We start from the raw sequence: 16,942 nt of genomic DNA on the forward strand, positions 1-16,942 counted from the left end.
AAGATTTTAAAAACCTATACTACCTTTTAGAGGTTTAACACTAAACTTTTGTAATTTAAGGGAGGTTTTAAAAACGTATACTATTTTTTAGAGGTTTAAAGTTAAACCTTTGTAATTTAACGGAGGTTTTGAAAACCTACACTATTTTTATAAAAGTTTAACACTAAACCTTTATAATTTAACAGAGATTTTAAAAACCTTAGTTAAGTTAATTCATTGCTAAGGTTATATTAACCTTTGCTAAATAACCCTCGTTAAATGTAATTTTTTTTGTACTGATGGTTGGGTTGAGACAAATATCATGTCATTCACACATGAAATTTTCACGAAAGATTAAAAAAAAACAAAAAATGTGTTTGGCATATGAAATTCTCGTAAAGATAAATTTAACATGCTTTAAAGAAATGGAAAGACCATGAAAAATATTTTGACTTTATTAGGTAGAAAATAAGGGTTTAAAATGTAATAATCATTTAATTGTTATGTGTTTATTTAAATTTTATGTAATTGAAATTATTGTTAAATTAAAATATTATTATATATTATCAATTAATCAATTTTATAACTAACAAATTTATTTGTATTTATTGTAAAAAACCTAGTAATATAAAACTAATAGTTACAAAACTATGTAATTTTGTAGTGTTATCTCATTGTCACATGCTTTTGTTTCAATTATTTATACCATGAATTTTGAAAAACACGAATTTTATATCAACGTTGGGTTAAAGCATACATTAAAATCTTGAAAAACCATTATTGATGAAGAAATCATCAGGTTAATATTTAAGCCCCAACAATAAGTCATAACATTAGTAATGACAATTAAAGAAGAAAGGTCATAATTATTGTTCAAAAGATTGAGTGTACACAAAAACTCATTTTCATTATTTTAACATGCAAACAAATCTATTTATAGAAATTGTATTGATTTTTGGTGATGATAACGATAACACTATTGATAGTATTGTGTATTGACTTATGACTTTCCTACTGAGAATTTGTACAAGAATGTTTTGTAATATCTAAAGATGATTGGCAAAGAGGTTGAACAACAAAGCACCAATTCACTACTAAAAACTAAAAACTAGAGAGAGATTCGAATTTCCAAATATATTAAAATCAATTAGTTGTATGTATGAAAAAATTATCCAATTACATGGAAATAATTTATTAGAGTATCATTCTTAAAACAGTAAAATATAAAACTTATGAATTTATGAAAACTATATATTTGTGAAAATAATTTCATTATATAATAATAACAAAGATAAGTTAAAAAAATTCCAGGTATATCTAAAATATTTCAATCTCAATTCAAAATCATATTGATTAAATCTAATAAAACATGACACCTTATAGTTAATCATTCTTAAATTCTTAGATTTGTTATCTACATTCTTTCTAAATTAATCAAGATTTCAAATATATTTAAAAAAAAACACAGAAGAGAAAATAATGGAAATTTATTTTGTAAAAGATTTTTGTGTGTACTTTTTACGTTATGCATGCTAAATACTTGTATTATTTTTTTAAATTATGATATTATTATAAATTGTCCCTGCAGAGAACAAACAAGATATGTTAGACACAGGTATTACCTTGTCCTGGTCCGCTATCTCCTCAGTAGGCTTCTTCCCGGTTGATACATGTCGCTTATGGGTATCTCGGTGTGATCGGTTTGGACCCGAGAGGGGTTACCTGTAGAAGGGACTTCGAAGCTCAAGTCAGCGAAATCTCTAAGAAAGTCAAATCCAAATCTGGTGATTAGGGAAGTAATTAATGCGTACCTTTAATTTGTGGGGTCCAGACATATTTATAGATTATTAATTATGTCTGGTCACGTCATGGGCTGGGCCCTTGTTTGAGCTGTAGATGGGCCTGGGCCCTAGTCCAGGCTCTTAGTTCGATTATTGTGGGCTTGATGAATCTTATTGAAATATTTTGTTTTTGCCAAGTCCTTGGTTAGTTTCGTGGAGTTATCGGCCTAGGCCGGTTACCCTTTAGCGGCTTAAGCCGCTATTGTTGTGTTGGTTTGTTTGATCAATGTCGCCCCTGAGCGGTTTAGTCGGGGTACCCTAACATGTGTATGGTAATTGTTATTATTTATAGTCTTGGTAGTTACATGGACGAATTTTCTGGTTATTATTCGACTAAGCCGACTAGGTGTGGTACATAAATTATAAAAAAATAAACAATTTTTTGAAAATATAATTTATTTTTATAATAAGATAATTAAATTTTCGTAAATTTTCAATAATAAATATTATTTTGTATCACAATTAAATTTAAATCAAAACATTAAAAAAATATAATTTTAAATATAAATTTTTGAAAAATCGTATAATATAGTAAAGCAAATTCGCATTATTTTTCAACGCGAGAATTGTTCTAGAGTAAATGCTAATCAGATCATGTTCACACAGTGATTGTGTTGGAATCAGACCCAACTGCTTCCAATAGACACGTGTGGTTTCTGACGAGAGAACTTGCCAGAAGGAAGAAACTTGAATTTATGATAAAGTGTGACACACTTCAACACGGCACCAATCATCTCTTCAACCACTCACCATTAGTCTTCTCTTTCCTTCTTCTTCCCTTTTCTGTGTTGCAAAATCTGATGAAGATGAGATGACAGAGATCACAAACCTAAGTTCCGACCTCGTAGAGCTGATCCTGTCCCTGCTCCCAATCCCCAACCTCATCAGAGTCTCAACAGTGTGCAAGCTATGGCACTCCATCATCTCCTCTCCTTCTTTCTCCACTCTCTCCAATCATTCCAACCACCCATGGTTCTTCCTCCATGGCATCCATAACATCTCCTCCAAGAACAACCAGACCTTTGCCTTTGACCCTTCCTCCAACACCTGGTTCCTCCTCCCCACACCCCAACACCACCATCCACACCAACCCAACACCTCCTTCATCGGCACCAACTCCTTCTTCTTCATCACCGCCCCCAACTTCCTCTACACCCCTATCCTCCACCCCTCCTGGCACCTCGCCCCGCCCCTCCACTTCCCCAGGATCAATCCTCTCATGGGTGTCTTCCACGATGCTAAAGCTACCAACTTTAATCACCCCAACTTCATTGTCGTTGGTGGGGTCAAGTTCATCGGGAACCTTGTTGACATAGAGGACCGTTTGGATGTGGAGATTTATGACCCTCTTCTGGGGAATTGGGACCTTGGGCCTCCTCTCCCTCCTGATTTCAGATCAGGAAACTCCTCCTCTTCCCTATCCTCTGCCCTCTTCGAAGGGAAATTTTATGTCTTTGGGATATACTCTTGCTTTGTTTCCTCTTTTGACTTGCATCATAGGGTTTGGAGTGAGGTTCACACCCTTAGGCCTCATGGGGCTGTGTTCTCCTTCTTGGTCGCTTGCAGGGAGATGCTGGTGCTTGCTGGGGTCTGCAATTTCCCCCATGGATCTTCTTCCTTTGTGCTGTGGAAGGTTGATGAGAGGACCATGAGGCTCACCCAGATTGATGTCATGCCACATGATTTGCTCTGTAGCTTGTTTGATGGTGATGAGGATGATAAATTTGCAAGCTTGAAGTGTGTTGGGTTGGGGGATCTTATATATGTTTACAATGAGGATTATCATAGGATGTACCCTGCTTGTGTGTGTGAGATTGATGCGGAGAGTGGGAGGTGTGTGTGGAGGAAAGTGCCACCGTTGCCATCACTGATGAACAGGTTTCACAAAGTTAGTAGCTTTTGTTCCACAGTTTCGCTGCATAGTGTTCTGCGTGAACTTCCAGGCCCTGCTCTTCAATTCTAGGTATCTTTGTTTCTTGACATTACCAATTTTCGGTTCATAGTTTTTTAGGGAGCACTTAATTTAATTAACCTCATAAAATGTCTTTTTTTTTTCTGTTTTACCAATGATTATAGTGGCTTGTGATTGTGAAATTAAGTTAAATGTGTGTTCTTTTGCCCTTGTTTGTAAATGTTCTGTTTGTGCCTTTTGATCATGATATTATTTGTAGTCCCAATTATCTTATCATCTCTTTGGTTCAATTATAGATAAGTTTCTTATTAGTTGGCTTAAGGGTATTCATGTGAAGTGGGAATTGTTCCCACTTGTTATCATAGGAACAATTAATCTTCACTACTTTACCGTATAGGGCTGAAGAAAATTAGAATTGACTAAAACAATCTTTCTTGATGAACAAAATCCTTTTATGATCGAAATATGGTGAAGATTCATTATTTTTCATATGAACTAGTGAAATAAGCCTTAGAGGTTTGAATTGTTAATGAACTGGGTATGAAATACGCTTTTGTGTATGATCTTCTACATTGAAGCATCTGGGTTGTAGTAAAGTGCTTGGGTTTTTAAAACAAGTACTCCATTGTGAAAGTTTATGATCTTGGTTTCTCCCTTTTTAAGACAAGTACTCCATTTCTCAATTGTTCAACATTCAGCAATATGATGTTGTTTCCTTTTATATCTATTAATCAGAAAAGTAACGGAACACAACTTCTGAAAGAAGAAAATATGAGTTTGAAGAATTACGAAAAGTATGTGCAACATTGACAGAATCAGGAACAGAAGCTGACATAAAGTATGTAATAGGCAATAGTTCTATATGTATTTTATGTCTAGTTTAGCTGTTACAAAGCATGGATGTTGACATTTTGTAATTTTAATTAATAATCATGTGAATTATTTAGTTTCATGTTGATATAACTACATTTTAAAATTGCAAGAGTGATCCATTTTCTTGTATCACCGTTCGAAAGACTATTCAACTGAAAACTTCAGTCTACAATCAAAATGAATTACTCAAATCATTTTTGGGTAATGCTGATAGTAACATAGTTGGATCTCTACATATTTCTATTCTGATTCTATTCTTAGTTCCTCTTAATTCTACTCTTTCAACATGAACGTTGTCCCAGTTCAATCTTAAATATAAGATTTTTGTTGAGACTGGTTTTTCTGGATTCTATTCTGTCAACATTAATGTAGTGTTCCTTTAACGTAGTGTTCCTTTGTGCCAATTACACTATTTAAGTTGATTATTCAAGCTGATTTCAAGAGACGGATAGATTAAGACCCCAAGGGTATGTTCGTTTGAGGGGATGGATATGGAAGAGAGTGTGAAGATGGATTTGTGTAGATTTGGGTAGATGAATTTTTGTGTGTTTTAAGTGAGTGGATTTGGAGATAAGTCTTATGAAAGTTAGATTTATTGATGGAATAGATAAAATTAATTATAAAAATTGATAGAATTAGGAAGTTACCAAAATACCCTTGATAAAAAAAAGAGAGTGATTTTGTAATTTGATGTTATAAAAATAATTATAAATAATTAATATGAATTAAAAAAATATTAAAATTATATGAAATTATAAAATAAAAAAATTTAAATTTTTTAAATATAAAAAAATTGTACAACTAAAATTAAAAAATTGGTTATATAAATAAATGTTAAACAATACAAAAAAGTAAAAAAAAAACAAAACAAAACAAAATATACGACACCGGTTACATAATCGGTGTCACCCTCTTTTTGCAAAAGCATCGGTTACACCGGTGTCATACAAACACACAATCAGGGACGGATGTTTATTAGTGTAGGGAGGGGCCATGGTCTTCCCAAAATTTTAAATTTTTTTAATTACATATATATATATATATAATATTAAAATTTTATTAAATTTTTTAAATTATAGGTAATATATTTTAGGAATTGATGAAAATTAAATGGTGTGTTTTTTTATTTTTTTTTATAAAGCACAATATTTAATATTAATAAATAATAAGGAATAAAAATATTTAAACTTAATTTTTCATTTGGTTCCTTTTTATGTCAAAAAATTGACACTAGGATTATATTAATCACATCAATGAATGGTGTATATTAATTACATTAAATGGTGTATTTTTTATTTCTTTTATAAAACACAATATTTAATGTTAATAGATAGTAAAGAATAAAAATATTTAGGCTTAACTTTTCTTTTGGTTCCTGTTTTTGTCAAAAAATTGACACTAGGATTATATTAATCACATCAACGAAGTAAATCATTCATATTAAAAATTTCAATTTTAATGAAAGAATCATCTACCTGTTTCAAGAAATTTAAGTAAAAGACCAAATTGTATTAATTTTTCAAAAATTTGGGACCAAATTGAAACTAAAAAATTGAAGGACCAATTTAATATTTGTAAACGGAAACATAAATCAAAAGAGTACTTAAATCAAATATTTATTAACACAATTTTTATTTTCCTTCTTATTTTCTTTTTAATTTTTTCACAAATTGTAATAATCTCTCATCTCATATATTTTCTTTTTGTATTTTAAGAAATAAAAGTTAGACACAAAATTATTTTTGCTTTCATTTATCTTTATCCTCTTCCTATCTTGTCTCTTGTGTCACTTGATAATGAAAACATTATTTGTTATCTCATTAGCTTTTTGTTTATTCATTTTTTATGAATATAGAAAAAAATGTATCATGTATTTTTTCATAATTGATTTCTAATTGTGACTTAACTATAATATATTTTTCTTTTAATAATTTTGTGCCTCAATTTTTTATTAAATTTTGATAAATTATTTTTTAATATTATGTAAAAAAATATGTTGATAAAGAATAAAAGAATAAATTCATTACTAAAAAGTGATAAAAAAAAAGAAAATTATTGATGAAAATAAGATAAATTCACATATTTTGAAACATTATAATCAAATTGTTTAGTAGATAAGACATTTTTTCAAAGCATTATACTAATGACGAAATATAATGATATTAAAATTATATTACTTTGACTCCTCCAACATTTTTAGTCAAAATTCGCCACTGCACACAATGCATTGCACCGGTGCACAACCCCTCACATGCACTCACACTCTGAAACCCTCACATGCACTCACACTCTTGCCCATCTCCTTCACTCACACACTCACACCAACACTACTTCACTTTCCCCACACCAATGCATGCCATTACATAACACCACCACCACTGCTTCACTCCATCCAAACCCGTGCATCACCTTCAAACAATGAGAGACAAGTTTGGTCACATGTTAGTAAAACTGTAGGTTAATTTGGTAAAAGTAATTATAACATTTTCAAATCGTTGCATATATACAAAGATGGAATATGATAGGGATCCCGCAAATCCGCTCTTATAAATCGATTCATATTCACTCAAAAGAACAACGACCCGCACATAAATCCATCAGCGGAAATGCATGCATTCAAACAGTGCGGATGGCACAAAGAAACACTGCCTAAGGGTGTGTTCTTATAAAAGGATTGATTTAAGGGAGAGGGAATGATTGATTTGAGTAGATTTAAAGGTGAAGTTTGTGTTGTTTTTTTTAAGGGATTTGGAGGTGATAGAAGAGTTGATTTAAGAGTAAATTTTGTAAAAATTTGTGTAGGATTTGAATGATGTGACTAATAAAAAATAAAATTTAACGTATGAAAAAGTTAGATTACCAAATTGTCCTTAGTGTTAAATATAGTATAAAATGATGTTTAGATAAGTGGTAATTAATTTTGAATTTTTTTCTACATAAATTTAAATATTAAAGATAAATTTTAATTGAAAAAAAATTAATGTATCTAAACTGAAAAATAAAATATTTAAATTTTTTCAATACAGAAACAAAAAAGTGTTTTGAACTCCTTTAGAACTATCCAAACTTCATGCCACATAATACAATCAAAAAATTAAAAAGAAGTGGAATCGGATATAATTAATATGGATCTGGATACTGAAGCATGGAATCGGATACATAAATTTTGTAATCAGATAAGTAGTAGCGCGGAGCTAATTTTTTTGCAATATAATAAAAGAATAGAGTGGTAATTTGGCACATTAATCTTGTTAATCTCTTTAAAACAGCAAGATAGATCACATGCTATAATCTTGCAAATCATCGCCTGTCAATCACTTGTTTTCACTAAAAATGAACAATCAAATCTTTGTTAAATCATCGCCCTTATTTCATCCACTACAATAAATCTATCTTATTTCATCCACTACAATAAATCTATGCATGAGAACATGCCCTAAAACCCTGTTTGGATGATAGATTGTACTGTGTTTTGGATGATAGATTGTAATGTGTATAACGATTTCCAATGATTAATTTAAAAAGAATTTATGTTCACATTGCATGATTTTTGAAAGAAAAAACGAGGATAGATTTGCCAATAACATTTAAAAATCTATCCCACTTATTTTTTAAAGATTTGAGAAGATCAATAAATATTTTTCACTTATACCCTCTATAAATTTTATATAAATATATATCTATTAATATAATTCTTAATTATAATATATTATTATTTCATTTATTTACAATAAATATTTTATTGTATATTATTAATTATTAATAATTTTAATTATTTATATATATATATAATAAAATAATAATAATAAATATTTTATTTAATAATGATTAGTATATTTTTTAGTTATTAAAAATTTATGTTCTAATTAATAATACATTGAAATATATATATATATATATATTAATAATAGATGTAATAAATAATATATAATAAACAATACATTTATTGAAATATATATATATATATATATATTAATTAATAATAGATGTAATAAATAATATATATAATATTTTTTTAATAATGTATATAATATTCAATAAAACTAAAATTTATATAAATGTCTATAATAATTAATAATAGTAATAAAAATTTTGTTAAGATTTAATATTTTTATTTTATTCAATGATAATATTTTTTTATATCTATTATTCATGTTTTAATGTATTTAATAATTTATAATAGTAAATGATAATATATTTATATTAAATAATTAGTATTATATATAAGGTTTAATTATGCCTTTGGTCCCCATTTTGGAGTCAAAATCTCAAAATGGTACCCATATTTTTAAAAGTCTCCAAATAGTCCCCTTTTTTGTTGAAACGTCTCACGTTTGCCCTTGCCGTTAAGTCAACGTTGACGCCGTTAGAGGGAGTGCCACGTGTCAGTTCCTCGATTTTTTGAATTTTTTTATTTTTATTTTTTTGAAAATTTTTTATTTATTTTTTTTTTGAATTTAAAAAAAAAAAAATTGCCACATGTCAAGCTATCATCGTGCCACGTGGCAGTGACAGTGACACGTGTCAGTATTACGCCATGTGTCATTTCCGTAGTCTCAATTTGATCCCTTTATTTTAATTTGTCTCAATTTAGTCCCAATTTTTGTAAAAAATGAGCAATTTTGTCCCTCTCCAAATTGAAATCAAATTTAATTTATGTATAAATGTACACAAATATTTCCATCAAAATTGATATTTCAAGTAAATATTTTTAACCAAATTAAGTTCATTTAATTAATATTTTACATTGAACTTTAATTAAAATGGTTTAAAAGTTGTTAATAGAAAATAATGTTCATAGAAAAAATTCATAAATTACCTAGTTCATGTTACAATAAAACACATATAAATTTAAAATTTTAAAACAATTTTAAGTAAAGTTGAATGTGAAACATAATTTTAATTAAACTTAGCTATGTTAAAAATATATAATAAAAATATCAATTTGAATACAAATATCAAATTTAATAAAAATATTTGTATAACATTTATATAAAATTAAATTTTGTTTCAATTTGAAGGGGGACAAAATTGCTAATTTTTACAAAAATTGGAACTAAATTGAGACAAATTAAAATAAATGGACCAAATTGAGACTAACAAAATGACACGTGTCAGTATTATACCATGTGTCACTGTCACTGCCACGTGGCACGATGACAGCTTGACACGTGACAATTTTTAAAAAAAAATCAAAAAAAATAAAAAATAAAAAAAAATTCAAAAAATAATAATAAAAATAGGGACCAAAGGCATAATTAAACCTTTTTAAAATATTATTTCATCTATTGAAATCTAATTTAATAAGATGTCGTGATAATTATATTTAACCATTGTTATCTTTTGAGTTTAATTAAATTATATTTAATTTACTCACTAAAATAAATTGTGTATAATCTTTTAAGTTTACACAAGACTAATAATTTTATTTTTTTTCAATAATAAAATTATAGCTTTTTAATTTTTCTTAAAATTGTTTTAAGTGTTTTAATATTATTTTAATGACACGTGGTAATTTGTTTTCTAATTAACTATTCTCATCATTGTATTTTAATGAAAATTTGTTCTCATTTATTTTGTGTGATGAAAGTCTTTTCACGCATAAACAGTTATTTAGCTACTTTATATTCCAGTGTTAATAAAAAATACATACCAATTTTATAAATTTTATTTCGTGAAGTTGTTGCAATTTTTATTCTTTTTGTAGACTCTGTGAGTTTTTGTTCTCTTCAAGATTTGATTTAAAATATTTGATTTCAAAATTACTTTATTTAATTAGGTTCGAATCTTTATCTGAGTACAGTGTTTGTATTTCGGTGTTTTTGAATTTTATGATTATTTTAAATTTTATTTGAGGTTAAAGTTTAAAATTTTGTGGTTGACTTTTAATTAGTGTAATGATTGGTTGTGAAGCTAGGATTGATTTATGTTTGATATACCTGATTGTTATTGAAAAAGAGACCTTTCAAAAATTTACTTAAATTCATTGTAAAATATATTTTTGATACTTATTGATATTTTTTCTTTACTTACATCCTTAAATAGTATTATTAATAACATAGAAAATGTGGGTATAATATGTTCTTTTAATAATAGTTTTTTTATTGTCATCGTGCCACATGGCAGTGACAGTGACACGTGGCATAATACTGACATGTGTCATTTTGTTAGTCTCAATTTGGTTTCTTTATTTTAATTTGTCTCAATTTAGTCCCAATTTTTGTAAAAATTAGCAATTTTGTCCCCCTTCAAATTGAAACAAAATTTAATTTTATATAAATGTTATACAAATATTTTTATTAAATTTGATATTTGTATTCAAATTGATATTTTTATTATATATTTTAACATAGCTAAGTTTAGTTAAAATTATGTTTCACATTTAACTTTACTTAAAATTGTTTTAAAATTTTAAATTTATATGTGTTTTATTGTAACATGAACTAGGTAATTTATGAATTTTTTTCTATGAACATTATTTTCTATTAACAACTTTTAAACCATTTTAATTAAAGTTCAATGTAAAATATTAATTAAATGAACTTAATTTGGTTAAAAATATTTACTTGAAATATCAATTTTGATGGAAATATTTGTGTACATTTATACATAAATTAAATTTGATTTCAATTTGGAGAGGGACAAAATTGCTCATTTTTTACAAAAATTGGGACTAAATTGAGACAAATTAAAATAAAGGGACCAAATTGAGACTAAGGAAATGACACCTGGCGTAATACTGACACGTGTCACTGTCACTGCCACGTGGCACGATGACAACTTGACACGTGGCAATTTTTTGATTTTTTTAAAAAAAATTCAAAATAAAAAATAAAAATAAAAAAAAATTCAAAAAAAATTAATAAAAAAATTCAAAAAATCGAGGAACTGACACGTGGCACTTCCTCTAACGGCGTCAACCTTGACTTAACGGCAAGGGCAAACGTTACGTTTCAACAAAAAAGAGGACTATTTTGAGACTTTTAAAAATATGGGTACCATTTTGAGATTTTGACTCTAAAATGGGGACCAAAGGCATAATTAAACCTTTTAAAAAGGACTTAATTATCACCAAAAAAAAAAATTTTGATCTGAAAGATGATTACTTAATCTATTTTTTAAATTAGATTTGATTAGATAATATAACTAATTATATATGTCACTACATTTACATTATTTAATAAGATAATTACCTAAAAAAGATATGCTTAATTATTGTTTAAATGTAATAAGAGTACACAAATGTTAATTCTATGTTAGTTTCTTATACAATGAATTTAACATATTATTATTCAATAAAATAAAATATATAAATTTGTAACAATTTAGAAAAGTAAAAACAGTATTGTTCCTAAAGAAACCAAAAACGTTCGCAAAGAGTCAAATATACAAATCTTTAATTAAGATCAAGATATTTCAGATCAGGTTGATACTTGGGTTCACTCTTCAATTTTTTTCTATAAGTCACTAGTCATTTTCATTTTTTCTATTGAAATATCTTTTTCAAAGGGTAGAGTCCTTAGTGGCGAGGGTGCCTAACTCTGACGCTCAAGTTAGTTTTTGCAGTAAATATGGTGGTTACAATAGATGTGATCAGTCTCTCACTTCGTGAACAATACTATTTATATTACATCAACAATACTATTTATATTACATCGATGAGTTCAAATTGTTAGACATGAAGCATGCAAGATTAAAATTCAAGGACACCAACATACAATCACCATACTTAAAGAAAGATTCAAAACTAATTAAATTACTTAAAGATAAATTAGATTTGGAATCAAATATTTAAAATCAAATCTTTAAAAGAGAAAAAAATGAGCTTTACAAAAAGAAAAAAAGAAAGAATCACCCTCACGAATAAAATTTATAAAAGTGATGTTTCTTTTACACACACTGAAATATAGAGTAGCTAAATAAATGTTTATGCGTGAAAAATTTTCATCACACAAAATAAATGAGTACATTTTTTTTGGCAAATCAAAATGATTAAAACAGCTAATTCAAGAATACTTTCAGAGAATATGTAATAAAAAATTAAAAAATTACAATATTATTGAAAACAATAAAAATATTAATCTTGTGTCAACTTAAAAAATTTCCATAACATGTGAATAAATTAAATACAATTTAATTAAATTCATAAGATATTTTAACCAATTATCCCGATATCATATACAAATTAGATTTCAATTGATCAAATAATATTTTAAATTTGATTTAATTACCACGAAATCAAATAATTTTAATCCGAAAGATAATTATTTAATCTATTTTTAAATTAGATCTGATTAGATAATATAACTAATTATACGTGTTACTACATTTACATTATTTAACAAGATAATTACCTAAAAAAGATATGGTTAATTATTACTATTATATCTAACTAAACTAGATTTCGTTACACTTAATTATTAATTGAATACCATTTAATTAAGTTTTTCATATGATTAGATAAGATCATGGCGGAAATATGACTTAACCAAATCTTACAGTATCTAATTAAATTATGTTAGATTATATATGATGAATTATTTAACCGTTTAGGTTCACTATCATCATTATTTAAAGCATATTTAAATTTATAATATAACTAGATAATATGATTTTGTAAATATTTTCATATCTCTAGATCTCTATATAATAACACACTATAATAATATTCATTTCACTCATAGCTTTCGATATTTTTCATAGCTTTCAATATTTTGAATTCTCTTCACACTTTCTTTATTCATTTTCTATACCCATTTTCTTCATGGAAGAAACACAACAATATAGGAAGAAACTCATCATAAAAATTTCTTCTTCATGTCCTAAGAATCGTGAAGGAGTATGCGAATTGAAGAATAAAAGGGAATATTATGCAACAGCAATATGGGTTGATGTGAAAAATACATCAAACTCTTGTGAGAGTAATCAAAAAATTAGGTACGAGAAGTGTGATAAGAGAGAAGATAAGGAAATGTCGCAGAAAGAGTGGAAGAAAAGAGAGAAGAAACGGAAGGTAGAAGATGCAACGAGAATGGACAATTGCAAAAGGATGCAGTGTTGGATGATGATGAAGCGTTTGATGGTGGGAAGATATGCATGGGTTTTCAAGAAGAATGATCTAAACAAAAAGATAATGAGTTTGCGGGATATTGAGTTAAAGTTGAAAAGATTAGAATATTCAAAAGTTGATGACTTTGCAGATGACATGAGGAAGGTGTTCTCTTATCCATTGGGGTATCCTTCCAAAAGTGAAGTTCATAGAATTGCAAGGGAGATTAGTCAATCTTTTGAGTTTAAGTGGAAAACTACGAAAAATAAGTGGATATTAGAAAAACAAAATTTGTAATAGATTTTGCCTTTGTGCCTTATTCAATCAAATGACGATTTTAAAGTTTCAATATTATTTTATATTTTATTGAGGTTATGTATTTTTATAATTTATATCGTTCGCGGTGATATAATATACTCTGTCAAATATTCTGTTTACAAATTATATATTAAACAAAAATAGTGTAAATTGTATGTTAATAATGTAAATTATTAGATTAATTTTAGGATTAAATATGTTTTTGGTCTCATTACTTTCAGTGAAAATTGGAATTAGTCTTTTCTCGCACGTTTGGCCCAAGTTAGTTCTTCATCTTTATAAATGAGTGAATTTAGTTTTTCAACCAAATTTTTTTAAAATTTATTTGATGTTTCAGATGTGTTTCTCATCTAACATTAAAATGGAAATATGTCAAACGGTGTAAACAACTCAAATGCTATCATAAAATGTGTTTGAAACGTCAAATAAACTTATCAAATAAACTTAAAGATGAAGTACTATATTCACGCTGGGAAAATTAAGGGAGTAAAACATATTTAATCATTAATTTCATTTAAAGTTATATTTAATTGACATAAAATTTATAATATCTGAATGATTTTTAAATAATTAAATACCAAATTTATATTTAAATATCTTTTTATTCTTCTTAAGTAATTTTTAAATAGTAAAAATAAATAAATAACGTTTAAAGAAGTAACTTTTAAAGTTTATTTAATCAAATAAGATAACAAAAATAAAATAAATTGACTTGAATCATCATACATATTTTAAAATAATTATTTCTAATATTTATTATGTTTAGATTGTTCTTGATAATTAAATATCAAATATAAAATATTATTTATGATTATACATATATTTTTAAAGTTTATATATATCTTTGAAATATAGAGGTATCATTTTCTCTTTCTTTCTTAACTTGGTCCGTGTTTTGTGATAAAAGAAAAAGGTGAATTTAATATTGTTTAAATGTAATAAGAATTCACATATATTAATTCTATGTTAGTTTCTTATATAGTGAATTTAACATATTATTATTCAATAAAATAAAATATAAATTTGTAATAATTTAGAAAAGTAAAAACATTATTGTTCCTGCAAGGACCAAAATGTTCGCAAAGGGACAAACCTTTTATCAAGGTCAACATGTCTCGGGTCAGGTCGACACTTGGGTCCACTCTTCAATCTTTTCTATAAGTTACTAGTCCTTTCCATTTTCTTCTATATGAGATATCCTTTTCATATAAGAGGGTAGAGTCCTCGACGGCGAGGATACCTAACTCTGACGCTTAAGTAAATTTCTGCAGTAAATAGAGTGTTTGCAATAAATGTGATCAGTCTCTCACATCGTGAACGTCGTATTTATACTATCTGGATGGGTCCAAATTGTTAGGCATGGGATTATGCATGATTAGATCATCTTAAGGTTTCGCTTAACATGTTAACTTACCCTTAATTGTTTTGTCACTCACCATTTTGTCTAGGTGGATCCGTTGCAACAGTGACACACGTGTTTGTCGTTTCATCCTACGTCGACCATTAAGTTTTAGGGACGTACTCGACAATGTTCAATTCTCATAATCATCTATAAAATTTCTATAACATGTGAATAAATTAAATACAATTTAATTAAATTCATAAGATAATTTAACCAATTATCACGATATCATATACAAATTAGATTTCAATTGATCAAATAATATTTTTAATTTGACTTAATTACCACGAAATCAAATAATTTTAATCCGAAAGATAATTACTTAATCTATTTTTAAATTAAATATGATTAGATAATATAACTAATTATACATGTTACTACATTTACATTATTTAACAAGATAATTACCTAAAAAAGATATGGTTAATTATTACTATTATATCTAACTAAACTAGATTTCGTTACACTCAATTATTAATTGAATACCATTTAATTAAGTTTTTCATATGATTAGATAAGATGATGGCGGAAATATGACTTACTAAATCTTACAGTATCTAACTAAATTATGTTAGATTATATATGATGAATGATTTAACCGTTTAGGTTCACTATCATCATTATTTAAAGCATATTTAAGTAGATAATATGATTTTGTAAATATTTTCATATCTCTAAATCTCTATATAATAACATAGTATAATTATATTCATTTCACTCATAGCTTTCAATATTTTGAATTCTCTTCACACTTTCTTTATTCATTTTCTATACCCATTTTCTTCATGGAAGAAACACAACAATATAAGAAGAAACTCATCATAAAAATTTCTCCTTCATGTCCTAAGAATCATGAAGGAGTATGTGAATTGAAGAATAAAAGAGAATATTATGCAACAGCAATATGGGTTGATGTGAAAAATACATCAAACTCTTGTGAGAGTAATCAAAAAATTAGGTACGAGAAGTGTGATAAGAGAGAAGATAAGGAAATGTCGCAGAAAGAGTGGAAGAAAAGAGAGAAGAAATGGAAGGTAGAAGATGCAACGAGAATGGACAATTGCAAAAGGATGCAGTGTTGGACGATGATGAAGCGTTTGATGGTGGGAAGATATGCATGGGTTTTCAAGAAGAATGATCTAAACAAAAAGATAATGAGTTTGCAGGATATTGAGTTAAAGTTGAAAAGATTGGAATATTCAAAAGTTGATGACTTTGCAGATGACATGAGGAAGGTGTTCTCTTATCCATTGGGGTATCCTTCCAAAAGTGAAGTTCATAGAATTGCAAGGGAGATTAGTCAATCTTTTGAGTTTAAGTGGAAAATTACCAAAAGGAAATGGATATTAGAAAAACAAAATTTGTAATAGATTTTGCCTTTATGCCTTATTCAATCAAATGACGATTTTAAAGTTTCAATATTATTTTATATTTTATTGAGGTTATGTGTTTTTATAATTTACTAGGCACGGGTAATTCATGTTTTATTTATTGATTTTGTTTAAATATTTTGTGTATAATTATTAAGATATTTTTATTAAGAGTAATTTAGTTGATATCAGTGGTAA

The 16,942-nt window shown here is 27.2% G+C and overlaps 3 protein-coding genes across 3 annotated transcripts; all 3 read left to right on the plus strand.

The window, feature by feature from the left end:
* The first annotated feature begins 2,486 nt into the window (after nucleotides 1-2,486).
* LOC114185269 (F-box/kelch-repeat protein At3g24760) lies at nucleotides 2,487-4,818 on the plus strand. Its single transcript, XM_028072899.1, has 2 exons — nucleotides 2,487-3,783; nucleotides 4,468-4,818. The coding sequence occupies exon 1, from the start codon at nucleotides 2,632-2,634 to the stop codon at nucleotides 3,781-3,783; it is 1,152 nt and encodes a 383-aa protein (XP_027928700.1). The 5' UTR covers nucleotides 2,487-2,631; the 3' UTR covers nucleotides 4,468-4,818.
* An 8,758-nt stretch (nucleotides 4,819-13,576) lies between these two features.
* On the plus strand, nucleotides 13,577-13,951 carry LOC114184381 (transcription factor GTE12-like). The gene has a single exon (XM_028071693.1). The coding sequence runs from the start codon at nucleotides 13,577-13,579 to the stop codon at nucleotides 13,949-13,951; it is 375 nt and encodes a 124-aa protein (XP_027927494.1).
* Nucleotides 13,952-16,366: 2,415 nt separating this feature from the next.
* Nucleotides 16,367-16,741, plus strand: LOC114184382 (transcription factor GTE12-like). The gene has a single exon (XM_028071694.1). The coding sequence runs from the start codon at nucleotides 16,367-16,369 to the stop codon at nucleotides 16,739-16,741; it is 375 nt and encodes a 124-aa protein (XP_027927495.1).
* Nucleotides 16,742-16,942: the final 201 nt, after the last annotated feature.

Source organism: Vigna unguiculata, chromosome 5 (genome assembly GCF_004118075.2).
Source record: "Vigna unguiculata cultivar IT97K-499-35 chromosome 5, ASM411807v1, whole genome shotgun sequence".
In the NCBI taxonomy this organism is placed as follows: Eukaryota; Viridiplantae; Streptophyta; class Magnoliopsida; order Fabales; family Fabaceae; genus Vigna; species Vigna unguiculata.

Coding starts and splice junctions, on each gene's coding strand:
- LOC114184382 (XM_028071694.1), top strand. CDS start 16,367: ATGTCGCAGAAAGAGTGGAAGAAAAGAGAGAAGAAATGGAAGGTAGAA.
- LOC114185269 (XM_028072899.1), top strand. CDS start 2,632: ATGACAGAGATCACAAACCTAAGTTCCGACCTCGTAGAGCTGATCCTG.
- LOC114184381 (XM_028071693.1), top strand. CDS start 13,577: ATGTCGCAGAAAGAGTGGAAGAAAAGAGAGAAGAAACGGAAGGTAGAA.